This window comes from Pogona vitticeps, chromosome 15 (genome assembly GCF_051106095.1).
Source record: "Pogona vitticeps strain Pit_001003342236 chromosome 15, PviZW2.1, whole genome shotgun sequence".
Lineage (NCBI taxonomy): Eukaryota > Metazoa > Chordata > Lepidosauria > Squamata > Agamidae > Pogona > Pogona vitticeps.
This window is the reverse complement of record NC_135797.1, coordinates 13,056,873-13,083,973: the sequence shown is the minus strand read 5'-3', so window position 1 is coordinate 13,083,973 and position 27,101 is coordinate 13,056,873. Positions and strand designations below refer to the sequence as shown.

General features: G+C 48.6%; 1 protein-coding gene across 1 annotated transcript; it reads left to right on the top strand.

The window, feature by feature from the left end:
- Nucleotides 1–434: 434 nt before the first annotated feature.
- TXNIP (thioredoxin interacting protein) lies at nt 435–6,607 on the top strand. Its single transcript, XM_020810237.3, has 8 exons — nt 435–1,037; nt 2,315–2,387; nt 2,491–2,638; nt 3,097–3,199; nt 3,506–3,762; nt 4,141–4,300; nt 4,415–4,566; nt 4,778–6,607. The coding sequence occupies exons 1-8, from the start codon at nt 788–790 to the stop codon at nt 4,814–4,816; spliced, it is 1,182 nt and encodes a 393-aa protein (XP_020665896.2). The 5' UTR covers nt 435–787; the 3' UTR covers nt 4,817–6,607.
- The last annotated feature ends 20,494 nt before the right edge of the window (nt 6,608–27,101 follow it).

Below are 27,101 nucleotides of genomic sequence, written 5' to 3'. Positions count from 1 at the left end.
AAAATATTCCCCAACTGTTTACCTGGCTGGATTCCCCTCAGCGCGCTCTCATCTTTGAAATCCCGCCCTCCGCGCCCCATTGGTTTGCGTGTCTCACAGCTCTCCCGTCTCCGCCTTCCTATTGGTGGATTTTCCCGTCACTCCTCGCGGCTGCCACCACAGCCGCTTTCCCCCCCCTCCCCCCACACACACTCTTTCAAGCTCTCTCAGAGCCGGCATACCCGCGACATCCCCTGTCCACGCGCCGCCGGCTGGCTCCGGATTGGCCGCCGGGATTGTAAACACGGCGAGCGGGCCAATGGGAGCGCTGTTCACGAGGGCAGCACGAGGGGACACGAGCCGGCCGCCTGGAGCAGGCTGAGATCAACAGCGGAGGGGAGGGGGGGAAGCGGGCGCGGGCCGGTATAAAAAGGGCGCATCCGGGTGGAGACCGCATTCGCCAAGCGGCCACCGAGAGAGAAGGAGGTGGATTCTGACGCTCTGGCATTGCTTATTACCGTTAACGCTTGACTGGTTTTGGACAGGGCTTGTCAGGAGAGCTGTCTCCAAAAAAAAAAAAAAAAAAAGGGAAATTTAGGGATTTTTGTATTTTTTTAAAAAATCCTAAATAGAGCTTAAAAATCATAATTCGCTCAATTGAGGTTGGCAGGAAGGATTGTCATCCTTTGAGGGACCTCCTCGGACCTTCCATTTTGGGGCGACTTCCTTGACCCGCTTGGGTTTTGTTTTTTTGGTTCAAAATTTACCCAGCACACCCACCTCAGCACACCTTTCCCACGAGGCCACCATGGTGGTGTTCAAGAAGATCAAGACCTTGGAGTTGGTCTTCAGCGAGGAGGGCAAAATCTACGGCAGCGGCGAGAAAGTGGCCGGCCGGGTGGTGGTGGAGGTGGCCGAGGTCACTCGCATCACCCAGGTCAGCATCTTGGCCCGCGGGGTGGCCAAAGTGTGGTGGAGCAAAGGCCCTCAGCAATGCAAGCAAGAGATGGAGTACCTGCGATACAATGACGTCCTCACCTTGGATGACCACCCCGTCGGTGAGCGTCTTTCAGCGGCACTTTGGCTTGAATTTTTGGCTGCTTTGTGTGGATTTAGGGTATTTGGAAAAAGTCCCTTCCTAGGCTAAGCCCCCAAAGAACGCTTAGGATCCAGGTTGGATCTCGTTCAGTGGCAGGAGCTTATTCAGTTTGGGTTTATTTGTGGGGCCAAGACCAGTTGTGGTCATCTCTACCACATGGGTCTGACCTCCAGTGAAGCAAGTTTGAAGACAATAGGAAAGCAGGGTCCTATTCTGAGTGGCATTTCGGCATTGTCTTTCTTGGTGTCGCTGGGCATCGGGAAAGGAAGCGACAGAAGACGCTTGGGAACGGTGCAGGAGCTAAGTTTGTTCCAGCAAAAAGAACAAAGAGAAAAGGGGTCATTCAGTGGGGTTTTCTGGATATTAACATCTGATGGAATAGTATTTAGCAAAAGCTGGTCTAAAGGTCTTACTTTTCCAAGATCCTCTGTGGTCTTGGAAAGTTGCATGCAGACAGAAGTAAGCTGGAATGTCCCCATTCTAAAGTTATGGTTCCCGGATCCTATGCATGCTTACTTGAACTTGAGACCTGCCGATGCACTGAAAAGGGTCTTAATTCCCAAGTCAGGGCTTCCAGGAACGGCATGCTGCCTCTGTGGTGCGAAGATTGGCATCACGGAGGCGCCAGCTAGAAAGCAATGGGTAATTTCAGTGTCTGGGAACCTAAGGTGGAGAACCACTAATGATCCAGGAGGGTGGTATGCCCGCTTTGAATGAATATCCGTCGCGAGGAGTAGTAATCTTGCTAAGCAAATTTCAAAGGAAGGCTGCAAGTACACGGTGTCCCAGCAGATCCTTTGCATGGACGGTGTGTGTGTGTGTGTGTGTGGAACCTGGCCAGCTGGGAAGTCTCTGGCAACCGATGTAGTAACCGATAGTGGTTTCCTCACAGGAGGCTCCCCACCCCAGTGTGGTGAGTGCTAGGCTGAGATCGGAGCAAGTGACAAGTGATGGGATTTCAGGAGATGTGAAATGCCTGAAATTTCTTAAGATTGCAGACTTCCGCCGCTTGCCCTTTTGAGTTTTAATGAGGCAGGTGTGGAGAAAGGAGGAGGAGGCAGGGACCTTCATGTCCCACCGAAATGGTCCGTGTCCAGGGTGGATAAGAAATTCAGAGGCTGAAATGGTTTTGCCTTTTGCTTGTTGCTGGACCTCAATGTTCTTAAGGTTTAAGTCTGACCTAGATCTCTCTCTCTCTCTCTCTCTCTCTTTTTTTTTTTCCTGCTCTCTTTCTAGATGGAGATGGTTCTATGATCCTGAGACCAGGGAACACCTATGAATTCAAATTTGGATTTGAGCTGCCTCAAGGGTAGGTGTCAGTCAAACATGGGTATCAAAACCCAGCATGTCAACAGATGTTTGAGGGTTGCGTTTCTGGCTTCTTGCATCTAATAAACGTTGTCTTCTTCCAGCCCCCTTGGTACCACCTTCAAGGGCAAATATGGCTGCGTGGATTACTGGGTGAAGGCGTTCTTGGATCGCCCATCTTTCCCAACCCAAGCGATCAAGAAGCGCTTTGAGGTCATGGATCAAATTGACGTCAACACACCAGACTTGATGGTAATTACCGCTTTGATCTCTCCGGGTCAGTGGGCAGTCAGCACCTTAGACAGGTTTACTGTTGCTAATTGGCCCTGTTTCAGCATTGTCTTCATGGGTTTTGTGCCTGAATTACAAGACTTTTAAGTCCTTGACATGTTCCTCTTTCTTTTTAATTGGTAGCTGTTAACACTTATTCAGTGTTCTGACAGAGACTTCTGTTTCTCTTCACCTTTCATGTGAAATTGTGTCTAAGGGTTTCCCGTCATTCCTTGAACCAGAACGCGTGTAGCTAAATGGAACTGTGGATTAAGCTCTAAATGAGGGGTAGCAGAATGAAAGTCGGGCCAGGGACAGAGGCAGAGTCCTGAGAAAAGAGGATGATGTGTGTCATGTTCTCTAGAGCCAAGTTGATGTGTGCCTTCTTGAGTTTTTCGTTTCTGTTATGTAACCATATCTGTTTCTGTGATTCTTTACAGTCTCCCATCTCTGCCAAGAAGGAGAAGAAAGTGTCATGTATGTTCATTCCTGATGGCCACGTTTCTGTCAGTGCCAGAATTGACCGGAAAGGATTCTGTGACGGTAAGCCTTGACTTCTTTCCCTTTCAGAAGTGAGGGAGTTGGTTGGGAGCAGCGAAACATATGTGTACATGCTATTTTAAAAAAACTACTACTAGTATCTTTATCTGCTTCAGAAATGACTAGTTCCTTCTTAATTAACCCTGAAATACCAAGTGCAGCTCAAGGGCTGTAGATGGAGAAGATAAAATAAACTGTGTGTGTTTTCAAGGAATTAATCCAGCGCTTGTAAACAAGTGAATGCATTTGTGCTTATTCAGTAAGTTTCGACATTCTTTAACTGAGCGTGGGGCCCCACCTCTCTTCCAGGTGATGACATCTGTATCAATGCCGACTTTGAGAACACCTGCTCCCGGATCGTCGTGCCCAAGGCGGCCATTGTGGCTAAGCACACGTACCTGGCCAACGGAGAGACCAAAGTCTTCACACAGAAGCTCTCCTGCGTCAGAGGCAACCACATCATCTCCGGCATGTCCGAGTCATGGCGAGGCAAAACCCTCCGGGTCAAGAAGATCAAACCCTCCATTCTGGGCTGCAACATCCTCCGTGTAGAGTACTTCCTGCAGGTGAGGATTCTTGATAGAAAAGGCAGCCCTCCGTCTTGGTTATGCTTCTGTGGATAATTTGGGGGGTGGAGGAGAAATTATGCATGCAAAACCCAAAATTCTAAGCTCGTTGAGGTGGATGCACCTTGTTAGATACAGGCAGTGGTGCTCTCCTTTAAGGACAATTTTAACTAGGTGTTTCCAGAACCAGATTTCAATCTTGTAGGTTACCCTGAAACATAGAAAAGGACCTTTCCTTCGTAGCTAAAGGAACAGAGTTCCTGGAAACACATTTGAGATTCAGATTTATCCAGGGGAGATCGTAGCGGAAACAGGCATGTGGGGCGCTCCTTCCTTTCGCCCTCCTTTTTAACGCGCCTCCCTGGTTTCGCCTTGCAGATCTACGTCAGCGTCCCCGGTTCCAAGAAGATCATCCTGGAGCTGCCCTTGGTGATCGGCAGCAAGTCCTCCGGCATCGGCAGCCGCAGCTCTAGCATGGCCAGCCAGACGAGTTCCGAGATGAGCTGGGTGGACCTCAACATCCCCGACGCTCCAGAAGGTGAGCAGAGCCTTCTCGTTGTGCGCCAAAACATATCGTGTGTCTCCCGGAAACTCTGGGAAGGCTCCTGTTTGTACTCACTTTAACTGACCTGGATTTGTGTTTTGCCCACAGCACCTCCCTGCTACCTGGACGTTGTCCCCGAGGACCACCGGCTGGAGAGCCCCACCACTCCGCTGCTGGATGAGCTGGACAATTCCTTTGACAGCCCGATTTTCATGTACGCTCCAGAGTTCAAATTCATGCCACCACCGACCTACACAGAGGTGAGACTTCCTGAGCCCAGACCTTGTTGTTGGCTAAAACGGGGTCCTGAGTGTCAGCCTCCTCTTGCCTCCTTCTTGACCTTTGGGGGAAGGGGTTGCGGTGTCTTCTTAAGATCTTATTGACGCTTGCTCGCTGTTTACCAGGGACGAGAACGGATCTGATTTAAGACCTTTATTCACGCATGCCCCTCTGTTTTCCTTCCTTCTCCAGGTGGATCCTTGCAGTGCCTTGAACAACAACGTCCAGTGAGCACGAAGCCAAAGGAGCAACATCACACACGTTGCCTTATCTCTAGCTTTTTTTTTCCCCCTGGACTTTCTTAACAATTGCACTCGGTTGAGATTGCGCACCTGGCGGAAAATCTCTGATAGAAAGGAGACGGTCTCGCAGTGTCAGGGCGTCTCATGGAAAACCCGCTAGCAAGGAGCTAGTGGGAATGGCTGTTTTGGGCCCTCTGTCTACCTGCTCGACACAGGTGGAGAGGCAGAAGCCCCCCCCCCCCCGATGGGGCCTGGGCTTTGCTCCCTTGAGCCTTTCAGGACTTTGCAGCCACAAATAAGAGAAGCGCGGAGGTGGCGTTTTGAACAAGGGACTGTGGCTAGAGAGAGGTGTTAGCGCTCTTGCAAGAAGCATTCTGGGGGTGTGTCCCCCCCTTTTTTAAAAGTGGATAAGGGTTGGTGAAAAGCCAGTCGATCAATGGCTTGGAAGAAAATACTACTGAGTAACAAAATGTGATCATCACAGTGTGATGGGTTGCGGGCATCCTGGGTGTCTGATCAAACAGTGTCTCCAGAGTTGTGACTTAGATAACAAGCAGAAGTTGTGTGAAGTTTTGAGTAGGAAAACACAAGTGTCTCAGTATGTTGTATTTGTCGTCTTCCGAGTAAAGGTGTTGTGTGTGTTTTTTGGGGGGTTTCATTCTTAAAAGGCTGACACCTTTACTTCGGGGACATAAAAAGAAAGCATGAGGAAAGTCGATATAAAGATACTCGTAGAGGTTAGCTTGTAGGCGGTGGGTGGGTTTTTCTCACCCGCCCTTGGAAGAGAAAGAGGTCAGGTGGAAATAGAAGAGGATGACCAGATGGTAAAGGAATAGGTGTCAATAAACACTCCGTCCAAAGGGGGAACTTTTACCCCAGTTTTTCAGTAAGCAATGGGCTTGTTCCTCTGTTTTGACACTGCTCAGAAGCATAGCTTTTAAAAATTTCTACAAAGTGTTATAGCTGATGTTTGATTCCTGTATTGTTTATTTGTCTACTTATATTCTCCTAAATCTTTAAACAAGCAAAGTTTTTTTTATATAAGGGAGAAAAAAAATCAATGTTTATTTATCTTGGATCTTTAGTGTTATATGGCAAAACCAGTGTTGATTATCTTGAAGGATTGGGTCGGCGGCGGTCATTGGCTGCCTTCCATGGGGCAGGATCTGGTGCCTTAATTGTGTGTGGCGGGGTGGGGGGCAGTCTGCCTTCCCTTTGCTTCCTTGGTGTCGGGAGCTCAGAGAAGACCAAATATTTCTAATCCGATGGTGCCAAAAAAACCCGCTTTGTGCTTCCCCAACAAAGCGGACGCATGCTAAAAATATAAAACAAAGACCCAAGACTTCCCACCGGCATGTCGAACCAACATGGGAAGCATCCTGTTTCAAAGCTGCCAATTTTCCCGCAACACACATCCAGTCTTTTCAAAAACAACCAATTTGAATAATCCCTGGTAGCTGACTTAGAAAAATGCACTTCTCCCCCCCCCCCCAAAAAAAGAGAGAGAGATAAATTGTAATGTCACTACATATTCAAAGTGTTCATTGATTCCAGATTTCGTTGCCACGAATACCTTGTGGATCACAAGATCCTAAGTGACTGCTGGACAGAAATTTGGGTGCACTGACTCTCTCCTCTTTTTTTTTTGTTCTTCTGTGGTTTTTATTTTACTGTTCGCTTTTTTGTATTGGTTTGTAACTTTATTATATTTTGTACTGTTCTGACTCTACAGAAGCCCCTTTTTGGGACAACGTTTCTAATAAATGTTCAAAAATGTAAATTTCTTGGAATTCTTTTGTCTGTTTATACTGGGCAGTGGCTACAGGGTTGGGGGTAGTGACATGGCTGAGAGCTGCCGTTATCGCCCCTCTAAAAGTGCCACCACTTAAAATAGGTCGGCAGAACTACATACGGTTGGCAGAACAGAGGCGTGAGTAGGGTGGAAAATGGGGGCTAGAGGGGGGTGGAAGGAAGAGACCCTGAAAAAGACTAAGCTGTCCAATTGTCATTATTTTGAAGCAGCCTCTCTATACATCCATACAGGAGAGACTTAATAAGCCAAGTATTCCTATCTCCTTCCATAGGAAGAGGTTTTCATGATGAGGATTTCTACAGATTATAAGGAGCCAGTGTCACATTTGGATGTTCGATGAGGAGTTGAGAGGGTGGAAGCGGGGTAGTAATAAAAATAATAAATAGATCATCCTCTTACAACGACAGAGCAGGAAGGGACCCCTCTGGATCATGGAGTCCAGCCCCTATCAAGGAGGGGGGGGAGATTCGAACTCTCAACCAAAGAGCGATCCAGGTGTTCGCTATTTCAGCTGCGCAGACAACCTTGATCTGGTTTTGCTGCCTCTCTGACCCTGACAAGCAGGTTTCTAAGGATAAGAGAGTGTGAGCATAACTGGGTCTGCTGATTAGCTTCCTACTAGAGAAGGGTAAATGAAAACATACTCCTTCGAGCGTCTTGACGCCCATACGGTCTCCCTAAAAGCCCGACCCAACTTTATAGAGCCTCCTTGGTCGTGGTGGGGGACCAGAAGCCTTTGTTTTCCACAGCTGGCATTTATCCCATTAAAGGGTAGTTCCAGAATGAAACCAGACAATTGCTTCCAGTCGTATCAAAAGTTCGTCTGGATATCCATAGTTACTTTTTTGCACCGTGGTGATTTTTATCCACCTCGAAACCAGGCTCTGCGCTCCTATCTCGGCGGTGATAGCATGGATTAATCCCTGTCCTCGGCCTCTGGCTGCAGGTCGGACTGACCCTCGGAACGAAAATTTGAGCCATTTGCTATTCCCACCTTAAGTGCAGGATTTGGTTCCCCCCTCCCCCCCAAAAAAATAAAGTTTACACACTAGGATATTGAGGCTATTATATCTCTTCTCAGATGTCCTTTGCTAAGCTAACCAGAGGCCTGGGTGGCTGTGTCTTTTTCTTTTTTAAAAAAGAGAAATTCCTGCAGACGTCAATTATTAAGGCCATTACTAAAAATAGACAACCATTGTTCATTCTAAGGAACAATCAGGTGGTATGAAAATAGCATGGGGAAAAAAAGGCTAAAAATGTAATGCCACGCAATAGGGGAAACCAGCAAAATCATTAAAAGGTCTTGAAATTAATCGGGGTGGGTGGGTGGGGAGGGTAAGACAGCTTGATGCTGGCTGGATAGCTCATGGGGCTAAGGCATCTGGCTGCAGAGGGAGAGGTTGGGAGTTCGAATTCCCCCCACTGTGCCTCCCTTAGGTGGTCTTAGGCAAAGCTGCTCAGCCACCCAGGGCTCTCGTCCCAGAAGAAGGGGAGGCGAAAACACTTCTGAAAACCCTGGAAAGGGTCGCCAATAAGTCACACCTGACTCGACGGCGCACAATTATTATGAAGGGAGTTTTGCGATTTCTTTCGGAAGGGTGGAACCATCAACCGTTCCAAAGACCTGCGGTGCAGCTTATTAGCAACCCAGCCACCTATTTCAGGGCTCTTGACATGCAAAGCCCTGCTGTGTTCCTCTTTTTTAAGGAGAAAGTTGGGATTAAGGAAAAAAATTAAATAAATGAATAAAAAAAAACACAGCTTCCCACCTGGGTACTCACAAATGACTTAACGCTTTTGGGGGGGATGTAATTAATTGATCTGCACCCCATCCACCCTTTTCCTTACACACACACACACCCCTCTTGCCTATTCATCCACCTACACAGATTTACAGTCCTTAGAACCAGCCTGCGTGGATGTCATTATAATCTTAGAACGGCAGAACTGGAAGGGGGCCCTAGAGGTCATCAAGCCGAGCCCCTATCCTGGAGGCACCGGGGGGGGGATTCAAACTCCCAACCTCTGGCTCCCCCATCAGATGCCTAAACCACTGAGCGACACTCTACCTAACCCCTTTGTGCCCTTAGCCAGAGTACGTGAGGTTCTGGGTTAGACAGAATACTTCATCCAGCAAGGGGTTCACAAAGAATTGTTTGTAAACCAGCTTGGGATTATTTTTTTTTTCCAAAAGATAAAAAATTATTTTCCATCAATTCTAAATAAACAAGAGTTGTGTGAAAGCAAGGCGGATGCTGACATCGCTGAGACCGAAATTCGCCCAGGGAGATACGACCTCGTAGAGCTTTCTGGATACCCCTGGACTGCCAGAAAGACAAACGAGCATGTCCTGGACCAAATCCAGCCTGAACTCTCTCTCTGGAGGCAAAAACATTAACATTGAGGCTGTCCGACTTTTGGGCACTTCATGAGAAGGCCGGATTCTCCGGAAAAGACCATCGTGACGAGAAAGGGGGAAGGCAGTAGGAAAAGAGGAAGACCCCCAATACGAGATGGACGGACTCACTCAACAGGCCTGGGTTTGCAAGAGCTGAGCAGGGCTGCTGAGGACGTAACAACAGAATGTTGGCAACAGCAATTAAATGATTCACCCGGTGGAGTCCATAGAAGCACAAAAGTCAATAAAAAAAATCAGAGGGTATGATCTCTGGCAGTCTCAGCCTGGCAACCGAGTTACGGGCGCGCTGCCAGCCGGGGTGGTAGCGAAGAGAAGGCAAACAAGCTAATCGCAGAACTCGCCCTGATAAGGCCGGCGCAATCTCACCGCCGGAGCCGAGGGTTGTGGCGGGCGATCAAACGGGAGACGGAAGGACCTGAGAACGTGCCAGATGGATCGTCCACCCGCATGGGATGTCCAGATAAGGGGAACGTGGCAAAAACAGACACGTCCGTACACAGAGCAGCAAAAACAGGCCAGGTTTCGTGACAGATCTTCCTCCGAGCCGAATCTCCCTTCATTCGTAGCCGAGGGACAACTCTGATACGGTATATGGGCGAAAACCAAAAAGAAATTAAAACGTTCCAGTCATTAGGCTGTTTTGGACCAGAAGCATCCTCTCGGCCATCGGCTAGACCTCCGTTGGCACGTCCGGGCTGCATGGATTGAACTTCTCCACAGTCACAGAAAACGTGTCCAGTCTCCAAGTGGCCTCATTTCACTTGACTAGTCTATGAAGTCGATTAAGCTCCTAAATCTATGAAGTGACTTCCGGACGGTCCAGTCTGGTCCTGACGGGAGACACGCTTTGGCGTTCCTCCATTTAGCAAAGCAGTTTCTGTCTTTCCTCTCCACAGGTTCGGCTTGGCCTCTTCTGGTACCGTATTTAGACCCTGAGAGGCATGGAGAAAACATTCCCTCGGTTTGAAGTCGGAGCCCATCGCGTGGATGATGGGTCTGGTGCTGTGCTGCCTTCTTTCATTCATTATTTGCCGGCACCTCCCGGCGTACCTCTGGAGACACAACGCCAGCCACATAACAGACTTTTTTTCCATTGGGTGGGGTGGGGTGGGGATTCAGGCCACCCGTAATAATCCCGCACGATTCGTTAAGAGCACCATATCTGCCCATTTGGCAGGCCCTGATACGAGCCGAGCAGGATCCTTGGATTCCCTTGAGCTACCTTAAGGTTCAGCCAGCATCTTGCAAGGCAGCAGACTCTCGGAGAGGAGCGGAGAGATGCAGAGATGCTTCTTTATCTCACACGCCAAATGCAGGCACCTCTCAGAGGGCTAACGGGGAACCTTGCTGAGTGTGAGAAAATAAGCCGCATCACAACACACATCTCAAGGAACCAAACACACACACACACACACTCCCCAGACGCAGGATGCGGCCACACTGGCAGGAAGAACAGCATTTAAATCGATGTAGGTTTCATCGTGAAACCGATTTGTATATGACTTTTTCTTTCACTCCCCCCAACCAGTTTGCAGGGGCTTTTTGAAGTCCTTCTCTTCTCAAATCCAAAGCGGTTTCGTGGGAATGAGCTGACTTCAACAGGGTAGACATCAAAACCGGTTTCAATCACCAGAAAGAAATCTATTTCCATTCCGCGCATGGGAATGTGGCCACTGTTTTACATACCATGCAACTTGAACCTGATTTTTTTTAAAAAAAGTCTGAACAAAAAAAATTAATTCCGATTGCCAGATTAGCTTAGCGATTTAGACCTCTGGCTGGTTGGGAGTTTGAATCCCTCGCTGTGCCTCCTGGAACAAGGGGTTCGACGGAATGATCCAGAGGGTCCCTTCCGGCTCTGCAGTTCAAAGAGGATGATCCTTCCAATACTCACCTCTTCAAGCTCTTGTGGTTTATTTTATTTTTACACGATGATGACATCCTTAGCTTGTCGTAAACCCCCCAGAATAGGGCATTGCACAAATGGGGCAGTATATAAGCTAAAGAAATAAACGAAGAATAATAAGGGTGACTTCAGCCCCAGCCGCGTCCTATCCACGGGGTCTTTAGCCAGGAGATCGGGGTTTGTGGGTTGGAGGGAGGGATCGGTGCCCCATCCCAAACACGGGGGAATCACGGCCGTATCCTAACAAAGCCCTTCTAGGTCCAAATGCCGGGCGCCCAGGCGGAGCGAGGCCATCAGGGCGAAGGGCCGAGTGAAGCCCATTTTTCTTATTTTGGAAACCCAAACTGGGGGGGGGGGTGAGGGTGGGGGTTCAGCGACCTGATGGTTTTTAAGGACCGCATCCTGCCGGCACGTGGGGAACTGAGAAGAAACCAGACAGGCCTTCTCGAGACGCTGACCTTTGTACAACATGCCTCGGATGCTCGATGCCAGGGCTGAAATAAGCCACCCAAGCTGCCCGGCCAAAAACGCCGATCCCCTTTTTAATCTGCGGGACAGGTGGGAAGGGATGCCGGGGCCAACGGGGGGGGGGGAGGTGAAAAGGAGAACGGGAGCCCTGGATGATGGCGGTGGTGGGTGGAAGGAACCGGGAAGAGAACATTAATTTGGGGGCCATCCTAACGATGCCAAACAGGCCCTCTGGATGGGGGTGGGTGGCATAGTGGGCAAATCAAAATGGCATCCCGGGGGTGTGTGTGTGACAGTGTTTTGGGTCTTGGCAGGTTGCGACCTCCAAACTGTAGAGCTCAGCACCCATCCGGAGGGACCAATCCAGACATTCGGCTTTGACCGGCAGCAGCTCTCTCTTCCATGCCTGTTGAGCGGGGAATAAAGGCAGAGACCGCCATGAAAGCCCCTTGTCTAGAACAGGAATCACAGCTGTTCAGTCACCGTTTCGGCCCCAGCGTGAGTCTAAAAGGACTACACACCCCATCACCCCCCCGGCCAGGTCGGGCGAGGCCAAAGGACAGCCCAGAATCACCTGCTTGGCCACCGTGTCCGTACTGCGCCAATGCTTCTGTGCTGTTAACCTGTAACACATAAATAGAGCTCCTGTAGTCAGGGGCAGTCTACCTCTTCCTTCTAAATGGTAGGGCAGGACTCTTGATTTTACGCCTGCTTGGTGGACCTCCGAGAAAGTAGGGAAGTAATCTGTTGGTGCTTAGAGGTGCTCTCTCCCTGATTAATTCACCCGCTCCAGGACTAGTGAGTCTCACCTTACAACTGGAGCTGGGAAGATCTGGGTTCGAGTTCCCCTTGAGCCTACCAGTGCACCCGGTGACCTGGGGGGGCCATCATTTCACACAGCCTGGCCTACCTCAGGAGGGTTGTTGGGCTGCTCTCCCCTTTTAAGGAGGAAAGCCATTGTCTCCAACGGCTCGGTGTGACTCCCAGTTTGGCGATCATTGATCTTTTTTTAGTGCGCTCTCTCAATCTGATCTCCGGCAGGTGGAAATTTTTCTGCTTCAAAACCTCACCACCACCACCCAAAAAAAGGTTATATCATTTTTGCTTCATGGGGCAATGAGAACCCTCGCCTCATTTATTCCTTCGTGGCTCAATAAAAGCATGAAGGATCCTAAGATTTTGAAATAAATCAGGCTTAAAGCCCTTACCAACCTTTGTTTTTCTTATGGTTTCGGTTATACACGGCCTTGCTTTCGTTATACTGTACGTGGATTAGGTGGCAGAATTTTGGATTTTCGGTTTCGATTCCTAGAGTTGCGCCACGGAAATGCAGAGGATTCATAGAGGAGGAGCGCTTCAAGTTCTCCAGAGAAGCCCACCACCCTTTTCCTCTCACTCACTGGCACTGACGGTCTCAAGAACACCCTCTGAGATATTTTTCGGGGGAAAGAATGGACACGCGTCATTACTTATAGATCAACAGCAAAACGGAAAGACACGACTGCTTTCAGCAACAGACGGCTTCCAGCCACAGAGCTTCATCCGTCACCGTGCCTCCCTGGAGGGAAGCCGGCCTTTCTGGTCTCTTGGGCAAGCGGGACACCGTCTCGGGGCGCCCACGGAAGAAATGGAATGAGAAACCACTCCTACAGACTCCCTACTTAGAAAACCCTAGAATCAACAGGAGGACAGCCAATGATTACTCTTATCAACCATCAGACCCTGCCGGATCGTTGGCAGAGATGATCAACCGGATACGGCCAAGGTGGAGGAAGTGAAGGCCTTGACAGGTAGGGATGAGAGCAAGACACCCCTTCCCGGGGAGGGTCCCTGGGTCTCTTTGGCCTCTCAGACCCGGGAGCTCGGTGGGGCTGAACTCGGTCACCCGTCATACAATCTGGCTGTATTGCATTTCACCCCAAAAGAACCATCGTCGTCCTGAGCCAGCCAGCCTGGGAGGGAGGAGTCTTAAGTAAGCAGCTGCTATGAAATTACATAAGATTCTTATTCCTGCCCCGTAACTCTAGAGGAGATATATATACACGGAAGGCGAAGCAAGGGCAGCACCACTAGGCTGTACTCTCTCCCCGAGTCTCCCCCTGCAATTAGCCTCTGCTCCTGTATTTACTTTCAGTGATTTTCCCCAGCACAATATCGCTTCATTTTATAGGAATAAAATTATACATATCTACCCTCAGCAAGACGGACATCTGATTGCTTTGCTTTCTATGAGCCATTAGGGTAAAACACTTTGAGCCTAGGCAGGAATTCTGTTGCAGAGTTTTGAATTTCTGGCTAAATTTATCTAGCTGCGGGGATTCGACACATAGAATAGCTTCAAGTCCCACAGAGGAGTCCACCCCTGTTCTCATCCAGCTGGCCCTTACCGTCTCAGTAACTCACCCTGAGACATTAGTCAGAGAAAGGATGAAAAGTTTCATCACTTTCAATTTGAGCAGATCAAACAGCAAACCGACCAACGTGACTGCTTGCAGCAAAAGACTTCAACAGACTCAAGAGAGGGAAAGAGTCACAGAGCAGAGTGGGCGGGGCTCTCTTGGAATTCAGAGACAGGAGGGAATGATTGGTTAGTGCTGGATAGATTGACAGTCACCCCAGCCCATAAAGGTATCTCCCAGTCATGCCTACTTGATTCAGCATGCGAGGTTGTAAAAGTTCCAGTAAGGGATGAGATGGGGATATGTATCAATAAGCAGAAGCAAATCTTTTTTTTTCTTCCTTGTTTTTCTGGGAATAATAAAACATATCAAAGCCTAAAATGGGTGTCTCCAGCCGAAATGTGTTATAGACCTGGATCCCATACCCAGCAGATTCCTGGGGGTTAAGACACTTTTCTCTTTCCCTCAAAACTGGGCTATGTTGAATGGAAGAAAATTTCCACCAAAAAACAGTCATGAGACCCCATTGCAGGATGCTCTGGTGGCCTCACACCCTCATTAAGGCTGGAAACCACTTCCATTCATGACTGGGAGAGGGGTAACGTTTTGTGGGCCTCATTGGACGCCAGGGGTGCACAAATACTGCTGAAAATCAGAGGTCAACAATGATGCATTTCGGTCCATTTTCAGCGGCTGATGCGTCTCGCCCCAGTGTTTCCAGCAAAATTCAGCCCTGGTAGACCTTCCTTTTTTCCTCGTCCCGCGTGCGTGCTGGGGAGAACAAATGCTTCGGGCCTTTTTCTCCGCTCCGGTAGCTGGCACCAATAAAAATACCCAGGAAAACTCAAGGTCAGGTACAGCCAGGTAGGTAGCTTGTTATTATTACCTTCATGTGACTCATGTTCTCACTCGTGATGACTAAAATAAAAATATCGCCAATGTAAACAAGGAGAGCGAGCAAATTGATGGGAAATGTTCCAGTCAAAGATCCATGTGAAAAAAATACTTTGGTTAGCAACAACTTTCTGCCCTAACCCGCCCCCGCTACCTTCCTTTGCTAGGAGACACGAGCAAATGTTTTCCAAGCTGCTTTGCCGTGAACTGGAAGCTTCTGCTCACTTCTGAGCCTATATTTAATGCCCGTGCAAAGCTTCAGTAAGAAAGAGTTATTATGAGCAATTGCAGAGTGCCTTTGACTGAGTTCCAGTCGTGGCATAAGCGGGAAAAGAAGTAAAAACTTCCCATGCAAACAATCCACAGTTCTTGTAAGGAAAGAGATGGGCCGAGTTTGTTGTTTCTCAAATCATGGATTTGCATCTATACAGTATTTATTTTGCCTAATTTGTGCCCATGATATTCCAAATAATTTGGTTCTGTCTCGGCAACTCTGAGACATTTATAGGAGAAAGAATTAAAAACATATATTTACTCTCAGTTGCTTGAAATTACAGACCTGTGTGTGCTGCTTTCTTTATTGCACACATACTTAGCAACCAACCAAACAGATCAACAGCAAACAGACAGCGCTGCCAGAAAGAGAGGGAAAGAGCCCTCAACAGAAAGGCGGGTCTCTCTCTGAATTCAAAGACTGGAAGCAACCGTGGGTTAGGGCTGGGTAGATATACAATCATCTTAGCCCAGAAAAGCTCCTCTGAACCCTACAAACTACAGCCAACATGCAAGGTTGCAAACCAAATTCCACCAGATTGCTCCTCTTTCCCTCCTGCCTTCCACCCACAGCACCTATGGACTTATTCCAGGCTATTCCAGATCTTTAACAGGAACCCTTAGGGCTTCTACAACCATATCATTTCAAGCTTATCTTCTCAACCCTAAGGTCTAGACTCTTGACTTTCCAATAGGAGAAAAAAATCACCCTGGGTTTCTGCTTTCACCTCTAAGATCTGGCTTTTAGGTACGATGTGCCCCTTTTGGGGAGTTTCACTGATTCTTGCATGCAAAACAAAATTAAAATATAATGCAGCAGTGTTGATGCCCCCAGTCCTTCCCGAAGAGTAACCCATTCTCCCCCTCCCTTCCCCAGTTTCGGGAGGGATATTTTTGAAGCCTGATCACTCAGCACTACACACACAGCTTTTCTCACAATCCCGGGGCAGCTGTTTACGCATACCAGCTGTCCTTGGAGGAATTTTTATTCTATACACACAGAGAGAAACATAGCCACAAATCCTTTCCTCGAAGTTGTTTACCACCCCAGAGGCAGAAAGAAGGGCGATCGAGAAGAGGCCGAGGCCGAGGCCGAGGGGCCCCTATCGCAGTCCTTCTCACCACCCTACAAGGAGATGGAGCGAAAGGACTTCATCATCCGAGATGCCAAAGACAGGAAAGCAAAAATAAAAACCAGGCGTTAGCAAAAGCCTGGCCCTGCTGCATCAGCATCAAGTGCTGAAGGGCAGAGAGGGGATGGATTTGAACTCGGGGCTCATCAAGGCGCACCCTCACCTTGTTCTCTTAAAAGAGGACAGCTTAGCCCCAGAGGGGGAAAAACACAGAAGCCCAAGGCAGATAAATATGAAAACAGGAAGCTCAGGGAAGATCAAATGTAGGAGGAATGTTTGGGTGTTATTTCTTCCCACCTTACTTGATTTAATAATCAGAATAACAGATCACCTTAACTGACCTTGTTTACTTCTTCTCTTGATTCGTATCGGAGCGTTGCACAATTTAAAATTAGGGATGTCTCTGAAATATAGGTCAAATTAAAAACAAATTAAAATGTTAAGATAATTAGTTTGTTTTAGACCAGAAGCGGGCTACTTCTATAGCATCCTCTGCCCCTTTGCTAGGTCTTAATTTGCACACGTTGCACGCATGAATTGAAGTGCTGCATGGATTGAATTTCTCCACAGTCACAGAAAACTTATCCTGTATCCAACTAGCCCCATCTTACTCAATTGTTCATTGATTTTCCTCCTTCTCTTCAAGGTCTATTCAGTTTGCTAGCACAAGCTCTATTCCGTAGCCCCTGTTTCTATTTGGGTTTCAGGCCAGGTGGGGAGTTCGAATCCCCACGATGCCTCCTTGATGAGGGCTGGACTGGATGACCTCTAGGATCCCTTCCAGCTATTCAGTTCGATGATGTCATTAAACTCCAAAATTAAGTTCCATGATGCTGACTACAATCCCGATCATCTGAAAATGGGCTTTTAATACATCTATCTCTCTCTCTTGTCCTTTCATGGCACCTTCTATCTATTTTTCCAAGACAGAAGAACTGCAAACATTCTCCAGACTGTTATCCCGGTTAAAACTTCATCCAACCCCCCACTTTGTTGTTGTAGTTGTTGTTGTTGTTGTGGTTGTGTTTTCCTTTTCACTGTGGGCAGACATGTCATCTGAGAATTTGCCTGTGGAAGAAATAATATAAATTGATCCATTCTTATCTAAACCTCCGGCGAATCGGGAGGAGATGAGAGGATCCATCCTGGAACAGAAGTCGAAATGTCAGTCGGAACCCGAGCGAAGGAAGAAAACCTCGAAAGCGAGCTTTTGAGTGTCACTGGTCTCTGCACCAGGCAGAGGGTCCCTGTGAAATGCATCCCGTCGGACCCCCATATACCAAGCCACCTGAGACTGTGTGTTTGAAAAGCGAGGAGAGAAAGAATGTCATTTTAATCTCTTCTCTCCCTCAGGAACCGAGACAGAAATTGCTTTGTGCTCTACTTATCGAACTCTGTTTTTCCACTTCTTTCATTTTGCTTTCCTCCCTTCTTCTTCTTTTAAAAAAGGGTGTTTCTCCGCCTGCTTATTTTCCAGTGAATGTAGGGCAGATCACGCGCTTGGTTATTGACATTAAATAGCGCCCGACTTAACAACGGTGCAGGCGAGAGCGGCCCACCTGGAAAAGACCACGTAAAGGTGGAAGTTAAGAGGACTTTTTGTGCGTGGACCTGTTGTGCCGATAAGCATGCATCTTAAATTGCCAGGGCCCTTGGGCTTGAGGGGTTTGAGCTGAGTTTATCACAGTTCCCTTCCTGCATGCACACCGTCCTGGACATTAAGTCTGCTGAATATGAAGAATACTCTCCAATAAAAAAAAAATTCCTAAGATTTCACTTCTGAGCAAACACGCATCTCGAATAAAAAACAGAGGCCCAAACTGGAAAGACGAATGCCTGCACTGGTTATTTCCTCTTTTTCGTGAGCCAATAAAAGCATTATCCAGCCTGGTTTTTTTTTCATGCTTATTTCCTTAATGAATAATAACAAAAACTAGTAGCAGCAAGGAGAAACCCTCCCTCCTCTATTTTCATCTACTCTGCCATTACAAAACATGTTTATATCTTTCTATTGATGCAGCGCTATTCTAGGTAAGTGAGACAGTGAGACACCTTGGCGGTGCTAGGTTGATGCATTGCTGTAGCGCTATGTCACTCAAATTAATTAAACCAAAGTATATTTATATTTTTAAAGGAAAGGCCTGCTGAATAACAGCCACAGGAAAAGGTGGAGAAGCGGACAGGAAGGGGAGCGTCATTAATTCAAAGGGACAGAAATTGGAGGGACCCTTTGCGGAGGAGAAGAAACGTTAATTAGTGTGAACCAAAGTGAGAGATAACGAGGATCGCACTGAAGGTAAGAACCTTGTAAGTGCAAGCCATGCGGCTCCAACTGTGTCTTTCAGGAAGGTGCCCTGAGCCAGCCAGCAGGAGGGAAAGACAAAAACGCAGGCAGGACGACAGGCAGGCAGACAGTAATCAACAGGTACAGTACTCTCTGCACCGCGATTAATCTTAGCTGTTTACTTGCAGCTTTTTCCCGAGTTCCAAGCCAATTGGGATAAAGGTTGCATTTCCTCCCCACCCTCCTCCATGCCGAAGACTTTCCATCTGCATGGCCTGTTTCCTTCCTCTCCAGAAGCCTCCTGTTTTTTTGGGGGGGAGTTTCCATGGGGCCAAAGCCTTTTTTCCTGGTCATAAGACACCCATCTCTCCAAGATGCTCTCAGAACAAGTTATAGGGCAGGAGGTTTGCCCTGGGGTGGCCGCTCCATCTTCAAAGTTCTCAAAAAAGTCAGGGTTTCGGACTACACTCCCCAGATGCAGTGAGCATAGCTCCGTCCTCGAGAGTTTGAAAAAGTTACAATTTTTGGCACTACAGTTCCCAGCATGCCTCGGGCTGCACCGGGCCATGCAAGGTCATTACCGGAGGCTTGGAGAGCTCTTCCTGCGGACTATTATCTGGCCATGCTGGCTGGGGGATAATGGGTGCTGTAGTCCAAAGGACAACTAAACACTGATTAAAAGCTATCCTAATTAGAGGAAACCCACCCACCCCCAATATTTAAAGGTGCCCTCCTCTTGAAGAAGTGTCTGGTTTAAGTTGCACTTCGAGATCAAGAGACATCGTAATTATTTCCTGATTTATTGCACTGAAATCCTCTTTTAACGATGTTAGCCACGTCTCAAGGAAAAAAGCCAGGCTGCAAACCTTTCCAATAAATGCGTACAGTCTGGCGAACTGCCTAAACCAGAATTTTAGTCCACCAGAGTCTGGATCGCTCAGGGTTTTTTAAAGTCTTTGGCTGTGGAGGGAGAGGTTCGGAGTTCGAATCCCCCCTCCCAGTGCCTCCTTGACAGGAGCTGGACTGGATGACCGCGAGGGTCCCCGCCCTGCTCCAGAGTTCTCTCAGATGATGATAAACTCCGTCTTGCACAGGTTTCTGGAAGGATGATGGGGTGAGGAGGTGGGGTGGGAAGGAAGGGAGAGGAGGGAGAGAAGCCAAGCCTGTGCAACCCGGAATTTTTAGTTTTCATGAAACTGGCACTCCCCGGTTCGGCGTGCATGCGGTTTGTGAGGAAGGGTGATCTCATGGGGGGGCCGCCCACATCGAGGGGAAGTGGCCCCCATTGGCTGAAAAGGAGGGCAGGCGCCTGGCGATTGGTGGAGGGCCTTGTGCATGTGAACATCCATGCGCCGGCAGCATGCATGCTCCTCTGAGTCAGGAAGCCGGAATAAAAGCCATGCGCATCTCTCTTATTTTTTTTCATCAGCCCCTCCCTGCTTCGTTTTATGACTCTGGGGGCCGTGACGGATGCTCATCCAGCAGAAAATTATGTGTTTCTATATATAGAAACATATCTATATATTTATTTCTAAGGCATGGCCGAGCCAGGCTGTTGCAAGGGAAAAACAGCCAAAGAGTCCTGTGGGACCCGAAGGGCGAGCGCATTTGTGACCGACCAGCCAGGGCGGGGATAAAATTCAGTTTGCCTTTCAAGCCCCACTGGTCTCTTTTGAAGCTTCCAAAGGGCAGAGCAGGTTTGAGACAGCAATGCGAAAAGAAAAGAAAAATCCAGTCGGCTTGCAGGCCACCCACCCTCCCAAAACACTTGATAATTTCATTTCCCTGGGCCCACAATATTTCGCTGCCTGAGTAAAGGCCGGGAGGTCACCGTGAAGAGAAGCTGCACCCCCACATATTTCCCCAGTAATTTAAGTTTGGGGTGCAAATTAGAAAGCCAGGGGTACCTTACCAACCGCCCATGATAAAGTGCTGCCTGAGGAAACTGCTCCCTTCCTGCCTCACTGTGACACTGGTTAGGCTGTGCTTAAGCGGCACTCGGTACATGCTCAAAGGCACTCTTGCCTAGCTCCTTTGCTTTGCCGTTGGCTGGGACACACACACATGCCATCCCTCCTTGCAATTCCTGTCGCTTCCAAAATCAGATATTCCAGAAAAGGTCATGATCCAGAACAACCGAAAGGCCAGGTCCAATTCGGAGCAAAGCCCATCTCCGTCATTTTTTTCTGCCTCTGTCCCTCCTGGACCGGGCAGCTGGGGTGGCAGAGCTTCCACACCTCTTTGCGGTCAACTTTGGGGGTTACAGGGGTAGACTGCCACAGAGCCTGGAGGCTCTTCTCTTGAGAGGTTGAGAGCAACCGATTGTGTGCCAAGAGGGCTTCCCGGCGGGCGGTAGGCTTACATGTGAATCGACGAAGCTGGGCCCGTGGGCCGGGGCCCACCCGCACTTCTCAGCCTCAGACACCTCACAACGGTAAAACCGGGGAAGCGCTCAACCTCCGGCATAAATTGTCTCTTTTTTCCTGCTTGCTAACCTGGAAACCTCCGTGCATCACGTCTCGCCGACAGCACTTTATAGCAAAAGCAGGAAAAAATAGACCGGGTGGTGGTTCCCCGAAATTACACTCAGAGATCCTGGAAGGAAGAGGCTCAAATGCCACACCCTTGCGTGAAACAGCCGGACTCTGACCGCCCCTTCGCCCTGCCGAGGAACTCTGTGAAACCCCCAAACCTTGCCTGTGTGCAATTCTCTTGAAGAATTAAACTTCCTCAAAAGTCTGGAGAACTTGGGAAAGAAAAACCCGATGGTCCAAGAGATGGAGAAAGAGAAGTGAGCTGGCATTTATTTTTAGCCCTTGAGATTCGTCCTTTCGTCATACTTATGCCAGGTCAGTTTTGAAAATGTTGCTTTTCTTCAGAAAGAAGGAGAGGAAATGCGAATCATAGGCTATTAAAATCTCTGGCAACAAAGAGAAAAATAAAGGGAGAGGGCTATCTCTACCCTTAAATATATATTAATAATAAATTATTAACTATTAATAAATATTTTTTTAAATTCCCTGACTTTCTCCTAAGAGAGGAACCAAGGCTGCTTACCTTGTTAAAAACACAATATTGAAGCCTTTAAAAAAGAGGAATGAATCACACCTTAAAGAAGAATGTATAACCCGATATTAAAAACATTAGGTTAAAAACATTACGGAAAAGGGATTTAGAAGCAATAAAATATAAACTGCCCCATTTATGGTCTCCTACCTAAACAGCCAGTTGCTCTGGAAAAACCTGAGTTTTTTTTTAAGTGAAACTGAGAACGCAACACGGAAGGGGGGCAGACCTAAGAGCAACACAGAGAGCCGGGACAAGATCATACACAGAGCCCTGTGAGGTAGCCCAGTTTATCAAGGATGTAGCTCATTCTGTTCCGGTTAATTTTCTTTTCTTTTCAATTTTTGTTCAGCTGGCAGGGAAAAACTTTTCCTTTTTATTTCTGCACTGAGCCTTTTAGGAAGCAACAGCCGCCGGGGCGTCTCGGCCTCAAGAAGAGCCCTGTGGGACCCCGAAGCTGACATCCTTTGCCAGCATTTAATATCGGCGTTTTAGGAACCCGAAGAACCCATTTCTAGAACGGGTTCTTCCAGCAGGCAGAAAAACCCGGTGGCTTCCGTTAGCCGGGCTGCTCCTGGGTGACTCAGAGGAAGGCCCAACCCAGCACAGGCTGTTCCCAAAGACTCAGAGGCGAGCAGGATCAGGCACAGAAAGCGTGCTCGGCATGTGGGGGAAGGCCCCTGGCCAATCAGGCGCCGCATGATCCCTAAAGCCGGCCAATCAGCCGAGGATGCTCCTGAGCATCCTCTGGTGAGCCAAAGGGAAACTCCCACGGACTTGCAAGGAAGGAAAAAAATCTGAAAGCAAGGGACATTGGTGGCTTTCCCTCGGAAAGCATGGGTGTCGGTGGCACCTGTCCGTGGCAGAGAGAAACGTGGCTTGCTTTGCACCCTAAATTAAAAAAATGTTTTAAGCTGGGTCTTCGGGAACGAAGCAAAAAAACTCAGATTTTTTAAAATCTCCTAGCCACAAGCAAAACTCCGCAGAGAAGGGACATTTGCGACCTTTTACACAACCAGCTGTTGGTTTGGGTCTCTGGCTGTGGAGCTGGAGGTTGGGAGTTTGAATCCCCCGCTGGGCCTCCCGGATAGGAGCTGGACTGGATGATCCAGAGGGTCCCTTCCGGCTCGGCTGTTTTAATGTGTGATTATGATATGTGTTTTTCTGGCTGGGGAGCCAGAGTCTGGGAGTTCGAATTCCCCATTTTACAATCGTAAAATGGCTAAAAGACAAAATCCAGAATGCATGACCCTCTCACAACCCCCACTGTGGTGGAACTGAAAATTCACACCCAACCCCCCTGAATCAGCGATAAAATAGTTGCGGCAATTACAATGCTCGCAGAAGGCCACAGCCGACATTATCAGCTCAAGGCTGGGAGGAACGTGTTCAAACCTTTTTAAAAACCAGATTCGTGGACCTGGCTTGGGGGGGGGGGCGTCTCGAGAGTGCATTTAAAAATCTACGTCAAAGGATTTTGGCTTTCAGAGTGCTCTGCCGTGTTGCTCTGGACCTTGTTTCGTGCGGCCTCCGTTCGTTCCTTTTAAAAACATTTGTACACTTACGGTGCGTAGCTGTTTTGTAGTGACCGCGTGCGAAAAGCCCAAAACAGCAAATAGACAAATATCTGAAAAAAAGAACTGTACCAGCATTATATGAAAACGGTCCATAAAAATCAGTTCTAAAACATTTTTTAAAAGAACAGATCACAAGGAGAGCGTTCGACCCGTTCCACAGCTGGAACAAAATTCCGAAAGTGCAAGGGGAGAAGCTACAGGTTTATTTATTTATTTAATGTATAGAGTGTCCATTATTCACCCCACCCACTTTCGACACCCAGAACTGAGATACCACCCCGGGCCCTTCTGGATTTCAGCTTGCATGTGCTGACGCAAGCCGGCCGTGGGATAAAATATCCCTCCTTCTCAGATAACCACAAACTGAAGATCTTCCCAAAGGAGGAAAAGGCTATAGGATTAAGTGAGACACCAAAGGAAAGAGGAGAAACAGCATGTGCCCACTTCCTGGCACTGAGGTGTATGCAAATCCTCGGGTGATTCAAGCAGCTGCAGGGAACAGCACATTTTGGAAGAGATTTAACACCTAGATTTACCTGAAAGCGGGGGGGGGGGGAGAGAGGAAGAAAATTTGTGCAAACCTACACCCTCTTACGAGGACCAGAACTGACAGGTCTCCTGGCGTACCTTGTTCAAAACCAGCAAACAAAATCCTGTCCCATAAAAGTCTAGGCCAGAGAAGGTGGAAGGCTGCAGGAAACGAGGAAGGCCAAGGGGGAGATGGATTAACACCCTAACAGAAGCCACAGGATCGGGTTTGCACCTGCAGGGTCCCCCACACACTTATTTTGGATTTCCTGATGTAACTCCAATTTGGGTTTCCTGGAAGTCTCCAGGTGGTCCCAGGGCGAACCCCAGAGGCTAAGACGATCCTCAAAGGATCGGCACGACAAAACCCATCCTCCCCGCAAGCCAGCCCGTTTGGTCCGAGAATCCAGCGGGGCTTTTCTATTATCCCCTCCTGCCCAGCCGTCCACCTGTCGCACCTCCATAATCCCATTACCACGTCGCACACTCACGGCGGACGCACAGCAAATGCTCTTAGCTGGAAAGACGTCACCTGGCGAAAGTCACCGAGTTATTTACCCGGTCACCAAAGTCCAAGAGAAACAAGCATGATAAGATTACCGGCCGGAGATATCCACTCGCTCGATAAGGCTACCTTGGCGATACGGGGCGGTAATATTTTGCCTCTCATAGTCCTATATTCTCCATCCCGGGGGGCACAAAAGGCTGTTTTGGCTTTGCTGTGATTCTGTGGCTTATTCTCGAGCTTGCTCAGTGAGTTGGAGGAAGGGCTTGGTCATGCTGCGATCAAAATATTGTCATTTCCAGCCGTGTCATCGGTAGTCTGCTGCCAGGTTTAAGACTCCCGCTGGAGTTCAACCATAAATCTATCCTCCATCTTTTTGTTACAGAGTTAAGAATTTCTAGTAAAATGCCTTTCTCCCCGCTCCTGAGTAGAAGTACAGAAGAGAATAGCTACTAGTTCCCCAGACAGTTCACCCCTTTCTCATTAAAGTGGCACTTAAAGGCTCAGTAACTCAGTCTGAGGCATTTGTAGATGAATGCATTTTTCAAAAAGACCAACCCGCTTATTTGCTGTCCTAGAATTACAGGCCTGTGTATGCTGTTCTCTTTTACTGCACACATACTTAGCCACCGACCGAACAGATCAACAGCAAAGAAACAACGGCCACCCACTGACTCAAGAGAGGGAAGAAACATTCAGTGGAGAGGTGGGGCTCTGAATTAAAAGGCTGCAAGGAAGGATTGGTTAGCGATGGACAGACAGACAGTCCGCCCAGGCCAGAAATGTCCCTTCCATTCACACAGACATCAGGATCGGTAGATTTGGGTAGTGTGGGCGGCATATAAATTAATTAATTAATTAATTAAATAAATAAATAAATAAATAAATATGTCAAGACTCTCCAGATGTCGCTGGAAAACAACACCCATCACCCTTCACTATTGGCTAGCTAGGCTCCGGCTGATGGGATTCGCAGTCCCTCAAAACCTGGAGGGCCGCAGGTGGCCCACCTCTCTTCTACATCATCCTAAAACGAGTTATCATCCAAACTCCATTATTCAGGGTCCAGAGAATCTTGCTGCGTTTGTGGGCAAGCAAAGCTGGATTTTAAGGTTAAAAGAACTACAGCCGGCCCCAGTTTATTTTTGCAGTTAAAAGCAGAGCCTTTTGGGACTACAGATCCATGCTGGTGGGGGATACTGGGATTTATAGTCCGCCCCCCCAAAGAAATTCCCAAGTTTGGTTTTAAAACTAATAAAAATGAAGAGGGCCTATCTTGAGGCTGGCTTATACCGCAAACAGAGGGATTTTTTGTGCTTCCAGGCTCCTTCCGCTCTGGAGCCCGGAGGCAGGAAAGGCCCTCTGGGCGCATTAAGAGTGCCGGGGAAACGCCACCAAATCCGAGCCGACCAAAGGGTGCGTTGCTGAACGAAGGGGTTTTTGTGTGTCTCGACATGCAAGATGGAGGTCGGCAGGGACCCCCGGAGAGCCCGTTTTGTCCCCACGGACAGCCCAGCACCACACATGCATCGAGAGCGAAGTCGGAAAAGCAGGAGATCGGGATCAGAGAGAAGCCCACAGTGGCACACAGCGGGAGCGATGGGTTCTGGTGTGCGCCGGCAGAAACGTCCAGCGTGGGAACACGCCGAGCGCTCCCTCCTACGGGGCTCGGGAAGCAGGAGAAGTGGAGCAAAGGTGGCCGGGGTGTGTGTGTGAGGAGTCGCGCACAGCTTGTGGCTTCTGTCCCAGCCCAGACATCTAAGAACCTTGTGCTGTTTTGGGAAGGCTGGTGGCATTAGGCCAGCTGGCCCTTCCTCCACCATCTGCCTCCTGCCACGGGGATGAGCATCACCCTCGGACGCTCCCTGATAGGCTGCCGGGCCGGGCCCACATGCTCCTCCACGCCGAGGGCTCATGTGCGCCTTTGGCCCGCTGACAAGGCTGTGGGTTTTCTGGCCCTGCCTCGGTGTGTATTTTTTGCTTCGGGTTCCTCCTCCCCCTGGCCCCTGTTCCGATGCCTCCTCCGAGTATTTCCTCTCGGGAAGCGAGGAGTCAACAACAAAGAATTCGGAGGGGAGGCAGAAGGAGAAATGGAGCAGGGAAGGGGGGGGTATTTAATTTTTGCTCAAATTAAAAACCTAAGGCAGTTTCCCCACCATCCAGGGTAGACATTCAAAAGAGAAAACATTTTTAAAGCATTCTAAAGTGTTTGAGATTTCTGGGCTGCAGACCAGAGGTTGGGAGTTCGAATTCCCCCACGGGCCCTCCTTGACAAGGTGATGTAGACCGGATGATCTACAGGATCCCTTCTAGCTCTGCAATTCTAAGAGAATGAGGATGAGGTGGTTCCGTGTTGACCATCAGTAAGTGGCTCATGAGGAGAGTCCAGGAGATAAACCTCCAAAATTTGGGGTTGAACCGTCGCCCTTCTCTCGTCTTGATCCCCCCAGGGCGATCCCGACATGAAAATAGGGCCGTCTGGTTTCAAAGATTTGATTCCAAGATATAAAAGCTCTGGGCTAGTTCTTGATGATGTCGAGGGGAAGAATCTTTCTCTCGTCACCGAGATCTCCTTGCTTTACAACCGGCAAACTCAAGCCGGTGGGTTCCTTTAGGAAGCTGATCCACCTCATACTGATTCTTCCTCCTTTCCCGCTTCCTTCTGCCTTTCAAGGCGTTTTAGCTTTTGCCTGAAAATATTTTAAAAAATGTCTGCCTGCCTGCCCATGAATGTGATCGGATGGGGGGGAGAAAGGAGACGCTGAGAGCCGGTGGGAAGTGGCGCAAAAGAGAGAAGCAGAGGCTGAAATCTCTCTGGAAAAACAGAAGTTGGTCACCGCTGTTTGCTGAGATCAGCAGCCGGTCCATTTAAGAGCAAAGCAAGAAAACACATCTTTGTGGCAAAAGGAAAAAAAAAAGCTGATTTGCACAATTCATGGCCGTTTTAAGCTCGGGCAGCTGCAAGACCTTCTCTGAAAGGGTGAGAGATACGCCCTGGTCTGGAGTGGA